Source organism: Tribolium castaneum, chromosome 1 (genome assembly GCF_031307605.1).
Source record: "Tribolium castaneum strain GA2 chromosome 1, icTriCast1.1, whole genome shotgun sequence".
In the NCBI taxonomy this organism is placed as follows: domain Eukaryota; kingdom Metazoa; phylum Arthropoda; class Insecta; order Coleoptera; family Tenebrionidae; genus Tribolium; species Tribolium castaneum.
The window spans coordinates 24,548,138-24,565,152 of NC_087394.1; the positions used below are offsets into that span (position 1 = coordinate 24,548,138).

The 17,015-nt window shown below is 39.8% G+C and overlaps 1 protein-coding gene across 8 annotated transcripts in view; it reads left to right on the forward strand.

Moving 5' to 3' along the window:
• zfh2 (Zn finger homeodomain 2) overlaps positions 1 to 17,015 on the forward strand; it is an 84,892-nt gene that overhangs the window by 55,213 nt on the left and 12,664 nt on the right. For 7 of the 8 annotated variants that reach the window (XM_064357363.1, XM_064357351.1, XM_064357353.1 and 4 more), the window contains 2 exons: positions 4,012 to 6,839; positions 8,770 to 11,848. In XM_064357363.1, the coding sequence (XP_064213433.1) occupies positions 4,012 to 6,839; positions 8,770 to 11,848 (5,907 nt within the window). The remainder of the gene's footprint in view (positions 1 to 4,011; positions 6,840 to 8,769; positions 11,849 to 17,015) is intronic. The other variant, XM_008193188.3, reaches the window with a different exon arrangement.

The window sequence follows — 17,015 nt, forward strand, 5'->3', positions numbered from 1 at the left end:
GGAACTAATTTTTCAAGATTAAATTTAATAAGCGTCACCAGCAGAACGACTTGGCATAAATCTTATATTTTTCGTTTGACGTATTTTATCCTATTATTGTAAATTTAATAATTATCTCATATATGTATTTCCTTTTTATCTGGTAAATTATTGAGGATATCTTAACGGCAGCTTCCTTCTACTTTCATACCGCGAAGTGTTTGCAAACCATTTAACTCAACTATTTTTTCACCTTACAGTGTAAGAAACAGCGTCTTGTTTTCTATTTCTCGCAGGTAAACCATGAATACAATTCTTCAAATAAAATAATACATAGTACAATAGACTGTCAAGGTCGTTGTGAGGAAGTTTACCTGTAAACAGAGCTTATTCACTTACACTCGTTGTTTTTACACATCTTTTATTTTTAGTTACTCGTACTTTGTTAATAAATCTACATTTATGTAACTACAATATCGCCTGAAGTCGAGAGATTATGTTCCACTCGAATAATCTGATAGAGTAGCTTCAAATCAAGGGTTATCCACTCAAAAAAATCTATTTACAAGTGTTTTGATAAGAGTCATCAAACTTTTATTTATTTAATAAAAATGTGACAGTTACAAATAAAATACCACAGTGTTGTAGTAATTGCAAGAAAGATTTATTTTGATAATAATTTTCTTTTGTAATTCCAGTAACAAGAAAAAATCAATCATTGAAAAAATTAGCTACGTAGGTATGATTTTTTCCGTAAAAATTGAATTAACAAATTAAACAATTGTTCCACGTTAAAGCCATAAAAAGTGGCGTCAACGTTTAAAAAATAAAAATTTGTAAATTTATAACTTTTAATATAATAAATAAAATAAAAGTACAGTATATCTTTTACTGTAATAACTACAAACTATATCGGTCGTTTTTTTTCTTATTAAAGAAAACTGTGGAACAGAAAATGTAGTTTTCCACGAGACTAATATTATTATTCAATATACAAAATCGAAAAACGATTTAGGATCAACTTAACACAACAATAAAATTAAATATTTTAATTTAACTGTGGAATATGATTTCTGCTGGTGGATGATACAATTTGTGATCTATTTCGAATTTTAAATTCTTAGAGTAGCAAAGAACTGTAATAACGCTATTAAAAAAAATCAGGAAACTTTTAGTCTTTTACATTCAAAAAGCGCAATATTTTTTCAAACTAGAAAACAAAATCAGTACAAGAACTTGAAATAAACATAAAAAATACAAAATCAACAATTTAGTTGGTTTGACCTAAAGCCTGTTAGTTTTGGGTTTATGAAAATGGAAAATCTGGACTCGGAGGTTTTCCAGTTTGTGTTTGTGTCACTGGAGGGCGTGCAAAGTCCGCGAAATTTGCGTTTCGTGTCCCAAAACCGTAGAAAATTGCTTTTAATAACGTCTACTTTATACCTTATCCACATTTCACCAAAATCCAAATCAAATTACGTTACGATGTAATTTCGGTCGTGTAATTTGTGACTTTTAACCGAATAGGATAATTTGTTCGGAATTTTCGTGTAAATAATTGGCCGTTTCTCTCCGTCGAATCGAAATTGGTCCGTCGCAACGTTGTATTTTCCAAACAATGGCCGTACAGTTATCGTGATGAAATATCACATTGTGTATTTAAGGTTTATAAGTTTAATTATCCATTTCGTGCATGTGTTTCGCACCCTCGGCGTCACCGAAGGGCCCAGGCCGTCTGCCTGGTGTTGCCGTAATTGTGGGGATTTTTAATAAAAATATATTCCATGTGTAATTAGGAATATTTTTGATCTGTTACGAGGCGGGGACGAGGCCCCCGAGCCCGCCGTAAACACAATAGGGGACCTCTAAACCGATTGTTCTTATTGTCACTGGGGCCCGGTGTTTTAGTTACATCTCACACCGTTAATCCCTGTCATTACCGTAACACAATGCACGCCTAAATTCCACCTCTCGACGCTTTCTCCGAAACAAACATGGCTTCGGGACACTCGTTATTGTTTGCTGCTCGCAAGCTTGGACCGTTTTGTGCGCGCAAAAGAAGCATTGTTTCATTTCAAGACCGAAAACGGAGCGATCGAACGATAAGAAAGGGGACGGAGCTAATCGCCCGAGGAAGACACTTGTTAATCCACTACAAACCCCCAACAATTTCTACCATCTCTACTCAAGCCTAGGCACACAGATTAAAAAATACCCGAACTAAGCTTTGGAAAGTTGTTCTCTCGGCACGCGTTTCACACAAAAAGTTTTTAACGTTTCATAATTTAAATGTTTCCAAAATCCGAGTTTTAATTTGTTGTATTTTGATTTCTGTTTTACAAACAGAAAACTGTTATTCTCGTAATTTATTAAACTTTAAATATGTGCAGCTACCCTATTTTTTGTTTAAAAAGCCTAGCCCAGCCAATTATTAAAAAAATTTTAATTCAATAAACATTGTTGAGGTAGGGTACATAACATGGGGGTTAACATGGCCCACATTTTTTTTAGATTTCAAAAAAAATATTTTTGACACTACAGAGAGGATATTTTTTAATCAGAACAATTATATAATTACGGTTCTATTGATTACAGGAAAATAACAAATTATCGAAAACTTTTCTTTAAAAAAATAAAAAAATAATTTCTCACCTAATGCAACAAAATTTTAAAGTTTTCATTAGAAGAAATATATTAAATATTCCACATTAATCAAAGCCAAAAAGTAAGTCTTTTTTTAAGTTATATAGATGGTCTTCGTAATTTAGTTCGAATCTAAATCCTTATAATCGGTTTAAAAAAAAACGTGTCTACATTTTATAGCTTTTCTCATACTTACACATTTTTCCAAAATCGAACAAAACAAACCTAAAGTTATTTTAATACATATTTTTTTACCTTTTTCACAAAAACCGTGAAACAATATTTTATGTAAAGTTTATTTATTTTTCTAAATTTATTTTTAAACAATAATGTTTCAAAGATTTAACATATCGTATGTAATTCTTCCTACGTTCGAAATAAAATTAAAAAAATGATACTCTGCATTTAATTACAACAAATTTAAGAGGTGTCTCAAAATTAACGAATTCCAAGTTCAGAGCATTGTGGAAAATCACTTCAGTAATCCAAGTATAGAAAAAAAAACAGATTCGGGTCTTCCCCACAGAGATACTTAGTATACTGGTTTAAGTTCACCTTCTGAATTGCGTTTTCTTTCTTTAAATGCTGACTAAAAGCTTCAGTGTTTGTTGTTCTTTGTGGTGTAGATGATTATGAGGAATAATAATGTAAAATACTTTCTCAAAAACTTTTTTTTGGAGTTAAAAAATCTTAAATTTTTGCAATTTGCCTTTTGCAATTACAGTTTAGGATTTTTTTCAAAAAAGAAGGCATGGTTTAGTTAACGATAAATTTTAAGCATGAAATCAATTTTACTTATATTAGATATAACTTAATTTCTGGTTGCTTTTCACATTGTGTTTTCACATCACTATTGCTAATGAGTAATGACATGAACACTTATTACCTGGTATGACGAACAGGCGCCTAAATTGCATTGCAACAGAATAATTACAATCGGTCATCAAATTACTCGCTGGGCCACCTCTAATGGAATTACCATAGTGTACCATATTTTAAAACAACCTTTTTTTGTTCTCACATTTGAATGTTTTCAAGTATATTTCGATCTTTTGCAAACTTAAGATTTGTGATCTTTAATTTCTTTATGTTGGACATAATCAGAAGCTATTTAATTGTTTTAGGAAATGACAATCGTGGTATCTTCTTGCCCGTAATTAAGTTCTTACAATAATTTACGATAAAATTTGTTCTCAAGATCCAGTCTGCGACAAAACAATTCACCATGAAATAACGTCTAGCAAATCATTTATCACACTCGAAGCAATAATCACGCCAATTATTCCCCGATATTGTTATTTTACATTGTTAAATTGTGCCTTACTCCGCGTAACCCAATCTGTTTTATCAACTCGATCCCACGGTTTGAAATTAGCGATTTTTCGACAGAGCGTCGCGACAGCGTAAACTCGGATCTCAGTCAAGTCGACTCCAGCCGCGACCCCATCAAATCCGAACCTCGCGAAGACAACGAAGAGCCCTCATCCGAATCCTCTCCTCAGCACCACGTGTGTCCCTATTGCGAGTACAGCAGCGATTCGGAGATGCGCATCCAGGCGCACGTCCTCGCCCAGCACGGCACCAGCGCTTCCACGGACTCGCACGCGTTCCAGTGCCCCCTCTGCCAGGACTCCTTCAAGGAGCGCTCCAGCCTCGAGCGCCACGTGATGCAAATCCACTCGGTGAACTCGGAGGGGTTGCAGCGGCTGCTGATGCTCGTCGACCAGAGCCACTGGCTCAACAGCGGCGCCAACCCCCACGTCTCCCCCACGTCGGTGTCTTCCAAGGACTCGAAGCAGGAGCACGAGAAGAGCGACGAGGGCCTGCTGTCGCCGAGCGAGGACAACAACGAGCTCGAGGCGGAGCGCTGCGGGACGTGCTTCAAGACGTTCAAGAATATCGACGAGTTGTGTCTACACCAGAACGAGACGGGGCACCTGGAGATCAAGCAGACGCCGTCGGGGCCGGGATACGTGTGTTGGAAGAAAGGGTGCAATCAGTTTTTTCCGACGGCCAACACGCTGCAGATGCATTTCAAAGACGTGCATGCGAAAAATTCCATCACGAATATGTCGGTGTCGGAGAAGCACGTGTATAAATATCGGTGCAACCAGTGTTCGTTGGCGTTTAAGACTTTGGAGAAGTTGCAATTGCATTCGCAGTACCATATGATCAGAGATGCGACCAAGTGTGTACTGTGTGGGAGGAGTTTTAGGTCGCTGGTGGCTTTGCACAAGCATGTCGAGAGTGTTCATTCGGAATTGACTGACGAAGAACTGAGTGCGTATAAACAGAGTTTGATGAATAATCCGCTGCTTTTGGCCGGATTACAAGGACAAGTTTTGGATAGTTCGACGAACGATATTTTGAAAAAGGAGTCGCTTGTTGGGGAAGAAGAGCCAATGGAATGCGACGACAGTAAAGAGATGAATACCAGCCACGACGATAGTAATCAAAACGATGGGGAAAATTCGGATGATAGTATTATTTATAAAGATCAACAGTTCCTAGAAGACTACCTGAATAGTCAAGCGATCGCTGAAGATAGTTACAACGATCCGAATAGAAAATACAAATGTCACCGTTGTAAAGTAGCGTTCACGAGACAAAGTTATTTGACCGCTCATAATAAAACCCTTCTACACCGAAAAGGTGAAAAATTGAGTTATCCGATGGAAAAGTACCTGGACCCTAATAGGCCTTACAAATGCGACGTTTGTAAAGAAAGTTTCACGCAAAAAAATATACTCCTAGTCCATTACAATTCAGTTAGTCATTTGCACAAATTAAAGCGAGCGATGCAAGAACAACAAAACAACAATAATAACCCGGCTGTGTCCCCCGTCATAGGAAATCAAGCTCAGAATTTGACTCTGACACCTAAAAGTACTTCGAGCGAAGAAGACGACAAGAAGAGGTACCGATGCAATATCTGCAAAGTGGCGTACACGCAAGGAAGTACTCTGGACATTCATATGAGGAGTGTTTTGCATCAAACGCGTGCTAGTAAACTGCAGGACTTGGCGATGGCAGGGCAGATAGACCTCTCGAAGCCGTTGATCGAGCAGCCCGATGCCTTGCAGTCTCCGAAACAAAGCAGCCCCGTCCCGGGTGGAGGGGAGAAGACATCTCCCACCCCGGGTTCACCTGGGACAGCAGGTAGCCAAGGGATGATGAGCTGTCCGAAATGCGGTGCCGTTTTCGGTTCGCAAGAGCAGTTGAGTGCACACCAGCAGCTGTACTGCATGTTTGCGGCGCCGATGGCCATCTTTCAATCGGCGCAAGAGCCTGGCCAGGCCAAAAGTCCGCCTCCTGGGGAACACGAGGACGCCGTCCTCCGACTAAGCATGCCCAAGAAGACGGGCTCACACATGTACAAGCACTTGCTGGAAAGCTTCGGCTTCGACTTGGTGATGCAATATAACGAGAGCCACCAGCGGCGCCATCAGCGCCAAGAGGAGAAGGCCCGCACGCCGCCCCCGGAGCAGCCCCCCGAGGCCAAAGCCGAGGACGACGCCGAAAGCACCTTACCCGAAGTAAGTAGATCCACGTGCCAACATTGCAATAAAGAGTTCTCTAGCGTGTGGGTGTTAAAGTCTCACTGTGAAGAAGTACACAAAGATTTAGTGCCACTAGAATTCTTAGAACAGTATGCCCAACAGTTCAAGAACGAATACGAAAAGAAAACGGTGGTTGTGACGGCGGCGACGTCTTCGACGATAAACAGCCAGCCCCGGGTCGCGACGCCCGCCGTCTCCAGTCCGGGCGCCGACGCCACGCCGGAAAAGGACGACGAGTCCAAAGACGCTTTGCACGCCAAGCTTAGCCTGCAGACACCCCCGGAGGCGGCCTCCACGGCGCCGTCGACGCCGACGTCGTCGACGACGCCGGCGAGCAGCACCGACTCGCTGCCGGCCAACATTCAAGCGATGATCGCGCAAACGATGCAAAATCCGATGGCCTTAGCCCAACAAATGACAGAAATGCAAGCTGCTCTCAACGTTATGCACTTGCAACAGCTCAATTTAAATCCCATGATGCAAATGATGGGCATGGGGCTGCCTCTAGGGCTCAATGCTCTCGCAGCGATGAATCTCCAGCCGCCGCTAGTGCCCCTTATGATGCCGCCGCCTCCCTACGATCCCATGGCGCAATTCGGACCGCAAGACCAGCAGGCGATGATGGCCAAGCAGCAGGCGATGATGCAGCAACAAGCGGTGAGTCTCCATTTTTTGCATTTCGGCATTTTCTTTTTCGTTATCACACAGAGTGTTCCAATTACAATTTGCAAAAATTTCATTTCTATTATCTGCATCACGAAACTTTACCAATTTTCTCAGGTAACTAAAGAGGTAAAGCTTAAAGGCTTATAATATTTAACATTCAATACCCTAATTGCTACTGGGAAATTTTAAACAGAAGCCGATGAACTGAATTTGTACGTTAACCTCAAGTTGTTGATTGACTCAATAAGAGACAAATTAAAATTGTTGTTTGTAACTCTGAATTTTTTTGTTGCATTTTTTCGGGTTGTTAATTTCGTGTGGCTGATGAAAGTCGGATGTCTCAATTAGGTTTCTTTCTAATTATGTTCAAATTATAATTTAATTAATTATCAGACAAATGTACGAATATGCCACCAACCGGTTTTCTAATTTTTTATAGATACTCATTAGTTGCAATTCACCTCATGCTGGGCTTGTTATTGCTTAAAATTGTCTATTTTTGTTGAAATTAATCGGAAGTGTTTAATTAAATTCTTGTTTTATTCTCTAGGCTAGTAGTTAATGTCTTAATTAAGTTGTCAACGGCTTTTTTTAAACTGAGAATTACAAAAAACAACACAAATAGTCGTAATTTAACAAGGTTAGAGATACAGTAATAGAAATATTCCATCAAGAAAAAATTGGTTCCAGATTTTCTACATAAATTTGTTTCTAAAGAAATCAGTTGCATTATTTTTAGGAATAATTTCTGTACTCATTTATTTATTTTTTAAAATTCTGAATACGCATAATTTGTTGTCCTTTTGGTATTTATTTATTTGGAGTAATTTCATTTCTATGAAAAAATGATGGATATTGTAGTTTATTATTGGTATAAATTTTTGAACTCTAACAAATTTTACCAAAAAAAATGATCAACTGTTGTTGATTTCGCACATTTGAAAAGATTTATTTTATGTAAATATTTTATCGAATTACGTATGTCACCATTATTCTTAACTTGTCACCTTACCCCCGATTGACCACCGTTTACTAATTATAATAAAATCTGTATAATATCAATATAAATGCATCTTCGTGCTAAACACATTTTATGTGCTAGTTTTGATTGTTATTTAAAATTGTACTAATTTCATATTTTTTTTTTACTTTTAAATACCATACTAAAAAGAGACGTCCACTAGTATGACAATCAAGATTTTTATGGATGTTTAAGCAAAATTGAATAAAATTCTATTGCTACGAACATAACCATTGATTTTATTGCAAACCTGATATTTACTTAGTTTTTTTTTCTGTTTTGCGGCATTAATTATTAAAGTTTATAGTTTATCGTTCTGTTTGATGTCGCCATCTATTTTACCATCGTCATAATTCTTGTAAATCACGTTTGTCGTCTTTTTCAAACGCTGACAAAAATGGAATTTGTAATTGGGACGCTCTGTAATCGGTGTTTTATCGTGTTTGGTAATTAAACGTTCTGGGCGTCGTTCTTTGTATTTTGGCCTCCTCACGTATTACTAATTAAAGTTCCCGACCGTTCATAAAATTGATTATCGGCGTATAATTCCATTAATGAGTAGTTTGTACCGTCGGAGAGTTTTAGTGCATCGTTGGTAATTTTTCGTTTGGTATTTTAAATTACACGCATAGAACACCAGTCGAATAATTATAGATTTCGAGATCTGACAATTATTAGCGTCAGTTTCGATCCGACTGTTGATTATTTTAATTGCTGTTTGTACGATGTAGCCTTGCATTGTGATAATTATCGTAATTGATTTATTGCCAATTTGTTCAAATTTATTAAGGCCTGTGTGTATTTACGGATCGCGTATTGAGAACGTATAAATCTGTATAATATCGACAGTGGAATAATGCGAGGTTTATGCATTGTCGTTTTTTCTTCTCTTTTACTCAGGCCGTTAACGCTGCTGCGAATCAGAAGCGCGCAAGAACGCGCATCACCGACGATCAGTTGAAAATTTTGCGAGCGCACTTCGACATAAACAACTCACCATCAGAGGAACAGATCCATGAGATGGCATCGCAGAGCGGCCTTCCGCCCAAAGTCATAAAGCATTGGTTCAGAAACACGCTCTTCAAAGAGAGACAACGAAACAAAGACAGCCCGTACAACTTCAACAACCCGCCTTCGACCACACTCAATCTGGAAGAATACGAAAAGACCGGAGAAGCCAAAGTCATGCCTTTAAACAGCTCCGGGAGCTCCACGGAAGACACGAGTAAAAAAAGCACCACTCCGGACACGAAAGAAATCAAAACCGAAAAAGAAGAACCCTCAGATGAACCGCAAAAATTTGAAGACAAACCCCAAGAAACCATCGACGAAAAACCCAACATTTTCAATCTCCCACCCCAAAGTCCCGCAACCTCGGTCGCAAGTTCAGACAATCTCAACCTGTCGCAAGTCAGTGCCCCTTCCACTCCTAACAACCTAACCCTAACTTCAATCATCGCGTCACAACTCGGGGACACTCTCACCACAAGCACCCCAGCAATGAACATGTCGACATCGACCACCCATCATGGGCTAACAAGTCCAATGCTACCACCACCAAAACTCAATCAGCAAAATTTTCCCAACCCCAACAACCTTCAAGCCATGCTCCCCCTAACCCCAAACCGATGTCTCAGTCCGAATCGCGACTACAATAACCAAAGTCAAGGTTCGTGCGGCTCCACCGGCAAAAGGGCAAACAGGACGAGATTCACCGACTATCAAATCAAAGTGTTGCAAGAATTTTTCGAAAACAACGCTTATCCCAAAGATGACGATCTTGAATATTTATCGAAATTATTGAATTTGAGTCCCAGAGTGATTGTCGTTTGGTTCCAAAACGCCAGACAGAAGGCACGAAAAGTCTACGAGAACCAACCGGCAGCTGAACCAGCACCCGGAATCGGAGACGAAAGCGGTGCCAATCGATTTCAGCGCACACCGGGACTGAACTATCAGTGCAAAAAATGCCTCCTCGTGTTCCAAAGATACTACGAATTGATCCGACACCAAAAAACCCACTGTTTTAAAGAAGAAGATGCGAAGAGATCGGCGCAAGCACAGGCTGCCGCAGCCCAAATTGCCGCTGTTTTGAGTTCCGAAGATTCGAATTCGAGTACAATCGTCGAACAGTCGCAACAACAGCAACAACAAAACAACATCCAACACAGTCCTCAGCTACAAAACCCATCGCAAAGTCCCATCCAACCCAATCCTTCAACAACCCCTACTTCGAACAGTGGTACCTATCCGTCGTCACCATCAGCGAGCGACAATAACAAAGAGGGTACCTTTCAATGCGACAAGTGCAATCTGGTTTTTCCCCGATTTGATTTATGGCGGGAACACCAACTCGTTCACATCATGAATCCGAATTTATTTCCGACATATCCTCCCGATTCCCCTTTTGGGATTCTCCAACAGCACGCCCAACTGCAACAGTTGAACGCGAATCTGGGGGACATGGCCAAAAATTCGGGACAGAATATTCAACATCCGCTGATGAACATGTTGAATAATGTGGCGGGGCCAAAGCGGAAGCTCGAGGAGTTTGAGGTTGAGAGCGATACTTCCGATCAGCCGAAAGATAAAAGATTGAGAACGACAATTTTGCCCGAACAGTTGGACTATCTGTACCAAAAGTACCAAATCGAGAGTAACCCTTCGAGGAAAATGTTGGAGAACATTGCACGAGAAGTCGGGTTAAAAAAAAGAGTGGTGCAAGTTTGGTTTCAGAACACGAGGGCTAGGGAACGAAAAGGGCAATTTCGGGCGCATGCACAAGTAATCAACAAGCGATGCCCCTTTTGCCCCGCACTATTCAAAGTGAAATCAGCGCTAGAGTCTCATTTGACGACGAAACATGCGGCTAGAGGGGAAGTCAACATTGACGCCCTCCCCGATGAGGAAGTTAGTCTAGAGTCGTCTCCTAGTCTTAGTTCAGGTGGTGACAACAAGTTCCAACAAAATCCGAATATGATGCCCCCACTTTTTCCCACTTTGCACCCAGATATGGAAAACTCCATCAAAAAGTATTACGAGGAGAGTATGAAACGCTACATTAGCGAACTGCAAGCGCACGCTTCGTCCTCAAATGGTGATAAAAGTGAAATCAAATCAGGGAAAGAAGAGGGAGAGATTCCTCTTGATCTGTCGAAACCTGTGGATTTATCGCGACCGATGAAAGTCTCACTAGACCACGAACGAACAATTTGTGATCCTGGCCCTTTGACCGATTTAAGCGAACGGTCACTCTGTGACGAACGAAGCGATTCGATGTCTGAAACCACCGAAATTTTCGACGACGAAAGCAACCCCACGTCCCCCGCCAGCAGCACCCAAAGTAACACTCAACGCCACCACAACAACACCGGCACCAAGCGATTTCGCACCCAAATGTCCTCCATCCAAGTCAAAGTTATGAAATCCCTTTTCTCCGACTACAAGACTCCCACAATGGCCGAATGCGAGATGTTAGGCCGCGAAATTGGACTCCCCAAACGCGTCGTTCAGGTGTGGTTCCAAAACGCGCGCGCTAAAGAGAAGAAGAGTAAAATCGCCCTGCAGAAAGTGCTCGGAGCCCCCGATTCCGACAACCCGGTCCTTCCCGAAGACTGCAAGTTTTGCAACTTCAAATACTCGCACAAGTACTCCATCCAAGACCACATTTTCACCAAGAGCCACATTGCTAACGTTAAAATGCATCTGGAGAACACGAGTAAGGAGAACGAGGGCGAGTTCACGGTGCCCCCGCTTCCTGGGGCGTCCTCAGTCAGTGCAGACTCGACGACGAATCCTCCACAAAACCTCAACAACAACACCCACCTCCAACTCCTCCAAATGGCCGGGATGCAAGTCCAGAAGGGAGAACAGGAAGAAAATTCCGAGACGTTATTCCAGCAGTTGTACGCGTTGGGGAATAACGCCAACTACGGGGTACAAAACCAGTACATGCACCATTCCATGTTCGGGGCTAACGGTGAGTTGTTTTTGCTTTCTTCTATTTGAGTTTTCGTCGCATGCATGCCCGAAAATCTGACAAGAGGGACGCCACGAATTTATTTTGATATCTTAATTAGTACCAGGAACAATTTTTTTTCCATCTATAAATATTATTTTTTTCTTCGTGCTGATTTATTTCATTTCGTTTCTGATTTATGACACCCGATGGAATCCGAGATTCTTGAATATGTTATAAGCCGAGAATTTAATTATAGTGATACGAGTAAAGACGTGACTACTTGCTTGTAATTCTCTCCAATCTTAATTGATAAAAAATCCATCTTTGCATGTGCATTATTGAATTGTTGCCTTTTCGGGCGTATGAATTGTTCCGTCTCGGAAATGAGAAATATGGATAAATATTTCACGTCCCCTTTGTGTTTCTCATATGAATTCGTAATGCGGCGAGTGTAGACCCCGTACGCGCCCCATCAATAATATATGACGCACGTCTGGGCGTCGCGGTGCTATCTCCAAGATAAGGCCATTGCGGCCGTTCCTCATTTACCCTGAAAAAACTTACACAATCATCAATACCGATGTTGTGGCAGATTTCAATCAAGAGCTCAAAAGCAATAAGAAAAGTAACCGATGATTTAGACACTTTATTACTTCAACAAGCAACCCTCCTGATTGCAATTTTTAGTTAGGGTTTTGTTTTCGAGGGGACTGTGAATAGAATTGGCCCCTGATCAGTTTCTTGGGGTACATCCCGTTAAAAATATCCGTATAGATGAATTGGATATTTTATTGTTTGTAGAAGCAAAGTCTGTGATTGAAATTGATGGACAAAGATTCGCTTCCTTACGAATTGTGAATAGAACGGGTCCGTAATTAGTTCCCTGTGGGATTCCGCCGAAAATATGTAGGAATTTTCGTGCGAGAACCGTTATTTTGTGCGCTTTGTTGTGTCGGTTAAAATACGTGCGGATTATGGGCGGAGTTTAAAGATTCATTCTACTTTTACAATAAGACAAACAAGTAGTTTCGTTTCTATAGCTACCACATTACGCTCGTCCATTGGCCGGATTCTTGTCTTAGTCTCGGTGCAGCGGGTCGATTAAAGTCTGTTCATGCTAGCGACCCGTGTGAGAGTATCATTTTCATTAGGCAAACAGGGCCGGATCAGGTAAACCGGCTTTTGTTTGCAGCGGCCAGGTGTGCGGACTTACGCCAACACTCATAACTCACGATGGCCCTTTTTCTACCTGAAACTGAACGATAAATGCGTGTGCGGCGGCAGTAGTGTGTTTCCGAAACTGTTTTTGTTTTATTATGTCCGATGCAGTTTTGGCGATTTATGGTTGTTTATTTTTCCGAATTGGGGACGTGGAAAAAAGGGTTGCATTCGTTTTTTTGCTGCAAGAGTACCTACTATGGAAAGCTTTCAAATTATAGACAGAATAAACTATTGTTTTAGTTATTTTATTTTGCAAACGGGGCGAACGCCTGCATCGCAAGTTACCATAATGTCTTAACATATTCGTCTAGACTCTAGACACTTGGTTGTTCTTAATGATTTCCACGTGCCTTATTGATAAATGGTAATAGAACTTATTAATAATATGCATTTACAACCTAAACTTCCGAAATGATTGTGATGAAATCACTTGAGATAATTTTTTCAGAAGTGTTAAACAAAACAAAAGTATTTTTGAAAATCTTAATCGTTCAAAATTTGGATAATAAAAAACTTCACTGTTGTCCCAACGTATGTGAGAAATAATATTTATATCTCAATTACAACTATGACAAAACTGTTGTTTTTGTGGCTAAAAGCTTTATAAAATTTTGATTCAACACACTTTGAAAAATCAACTCTAGACGAAGACACATCAATGGAGATTTACTTTGCTTCTTGTGGGGAAGTACAATCTAAAGTGTCGGCTTTGACAAAGAACAAGACGATTTTAAAGCAATTTGAATTTCATTTTTCATGAATTATAAAAATACAGAGCAAACACAAAGAAAACAAAGAAAAAATTCAAAAATTAGAAATATATGATAACATAATTTTTTTTTGCTTGAATTGATTCAGCAGTCATAGGTATCATTTTTCTAACCGCATCTAGTGCAAATTCTTGAAAAATTGCATTCATTGTTTTAAAAGATTCTTTTGGTTTTAAAAACTCACATTTACAAAAAAAACAATAAGTAATGAACACGACTTTTGAAGAAATTTGTGTTTTTAACATTGTTATCCAAGTGTTACTTTAAGGATGACCTGACGTTAAAAATTTTTACGCACATTAAGGATGCTTTAAAAAACAATGAAAGAAGTATAGAAAATAACAGAATAAAAGATGGTGGACGCCTACCGTTTTTTAATAAGTTTTAATTATGTGAGGGAAAAATAGCTTTTGCTTTAGTACTCTATAACTCATGAAAAATTTGATTTGACGACAAAATTCTTGCAGTATTTGGTTTCACATAAAATTCTAGCCTCGTCTGGCTAATTAATTAGTTGCTGTCGAGCGAGGAAACCACGTCCAGTTTAGATAAACCTCCCAAAATATGTTTATCTCCCGTCTCGATAAATATTCTAATTGACCTGGAGAAAGTCAAGTGGTTGTAAAATCGCCCCTCGGGCGTCCACTGGCCGCCCCCTCGTCGGCGTTTGGTGATGTCCTTTGTGGCCCTTTCGGCGCGTCTGAAGCCCGTTTAAATATTTAAATGTGTCAGCCTTTGTCCGTCCATCCATAAGCAAATGACTGAGCCTTAGAATTGCTAATTATCCAAGATGGCCGTCGCGTAGATGTCAAAACATGGTCGCGGAATCCGAAAAAATGCGCTCGTTAATTTGGGCTCCCGTCGACTATTGATTATTGATGGCTGACAGATCCAAGATTGACGAGTCTAAATCTTCGGTCTTTTGGCAGTGGCTTTTTCGGCGCATTCTGTTTTTTGTTCGGCGACGATTTCGCGAAAATCCGCAGATCAGCCGGTAATTTACGGCCCCGAGGCCTCGGACCATCTGGTAGAAGAGGACGACGGCGTGAATTAAACTCGAACCGGACCATAAATTATAGTATAGTTATTTACCGAGGATACAGTCGACCAGGTCTGTCTTGGGCGACGGCCCATGATGGGCACCGAAGAGGTACAGGTGATCGGATGGACGAACTTATAATACTTAAAACCAACGCGTTACTCGAGATGTTAATATAAATAATAATAAGTCTAAAGTCGTCGCTTTAAAGCCGGCTAATGGCCGAAGAACGCAACTATATTACAACTATTCATTTCCATTTGTTTGAAGATCGACACCCACGCCAGAGATTCGCCAAGCGATGGACCACTTTATGATTTTTTTAAACACGATAAATTACAATAAATTGGGTTTATAAATCATGGACGAGAGCCAATTGTGAAAAATTTCTAAGGTGAAAGAAAGCGGGGAGGGGGCGACGAGTCGAGATTCACGGTGACCGAGTTTAGATACTATTTGCATTGTCTAAAGAGTTAATAAAATGAGGAGAATTTGATTCATTTTATTTTTGTGTTTAAAATTCCGCAGTGGGTAAAAACACTGATCTCCCAGATTCAGGTAAAATAACTGTCAAAGAATAAAATCTTTAAACAAAAATATAACAAAAAGTAGTAACCATCTTCATCTCTTCTTATATGCTACAGGTGATTTGTGAAATGAAACAAAAGTTTGTATTTTTTCTTTTTTTTTTTTCTTATTGTAATGGGCATAAATGTTCAGAGGATAGTTTCTGCTTCTCCTGAACATTTATTTTATAAATTTTGAGGGATGACGCTCTTCTTCCATACGCATTCCATAGTTTTTAATTTTCTTTTTCTCTATTATTTGGTGAAGAATTTTTTAATTTAAAAAAATCTTTAAAGCGTTAAATTAATTTTACCGACTTCTAGTCGTTTATTTGGAAGTTCTATATTTTAATAATTATATTTTGTTGTTACTAAGGCAAAGATGAATTACTTTGAAACGTCTTAACTCGGAAAAAATAATTTTTTAAGTCACTACGATTTTGTCGAATATTTGTCAATATTTTTTAAAATTTCGTTTTTACCTTCAATGGGTACAAATATTCAAAATAGAACCCCGTTTAGCCTTACCTACTAATTTTGAGATGTGTTTTTCTTTTTCTCTATTTTTAAACAAATAAGGAAGAAAACTGTGTAAAGCGTAACATTTAATCAATTTTTTTCTGGGAATTTTATCTGGGGCCTTTTATATTGCGAAGTTCAATAAATATTTTTTGTTATATCTGGGACAAACAACAAATACTGTGATTCATAGTTTTTAACTGTTCATACAAAGCTGCGTACCACAAACAGCAACAAATCACTAAATTAATTAGCAATTTAATTTCGTTGTAAAAGTGTTAAACATGGAAAATTTGGAGCCGCCGCCTTATTATTTTGGGTTCCGTTTCGTGGCCACGAAAGTGGTCCTACATTCGGTTTTTTAATTATTTTAAATCGCCTCAACGACCATAAGAATAAACTTTAGTCATAGTCCCATAATTCATGCGTTGGTCCGCCTCGGGCGCCCATTTTACATCCACTTGACTTTCTCCCAACAAGCAACATCAATTAATTACCGAAATGTCCTCAAAAATGATTCCGAATTCGTATTTTCTTACCGTTAGTTTAGTCAGTATCAAATTTCTCCGAGTTTTTGGTCAAAGTATCGATTTGTGTTTTTACGGCCGGGTCTCGTCCGTTCGTTTTCCCTTGTGTGACGGATTCCGTCCATGTATGGCGATTGCAACTCCACCGTCCGGAATATTAACAATTCATATCGTTTACCGCGACGTGATGCACGTCCAGAGACACGCCACACTCGTAAATAAAGCCGGCATCCTGCAGGCGTTGCCCGGAGCGGCTCCGGAGCCCGATTCGAGGTGGTTCCTAATTATCCTTTTTCCGGGCATACATCCAATCCAGTCCGGGCCCACGCCGGCTAATTGGCGGATGTTCTACGTGTACATCGGAGGCGGCGTCGATTAAGGCCTGCGCCATGCTAACCAACCCGGACTCCGCCGCCCCCGGATTCATTACTTATTTAGCAACGCATACCCGGATTGACGATGATGATTTCAATTAAAAATTACATAAATCCAGAGTCTCCTAATTGTGTAATCGCGGCTTGATTAGTTAATTGTTGGCGAGGC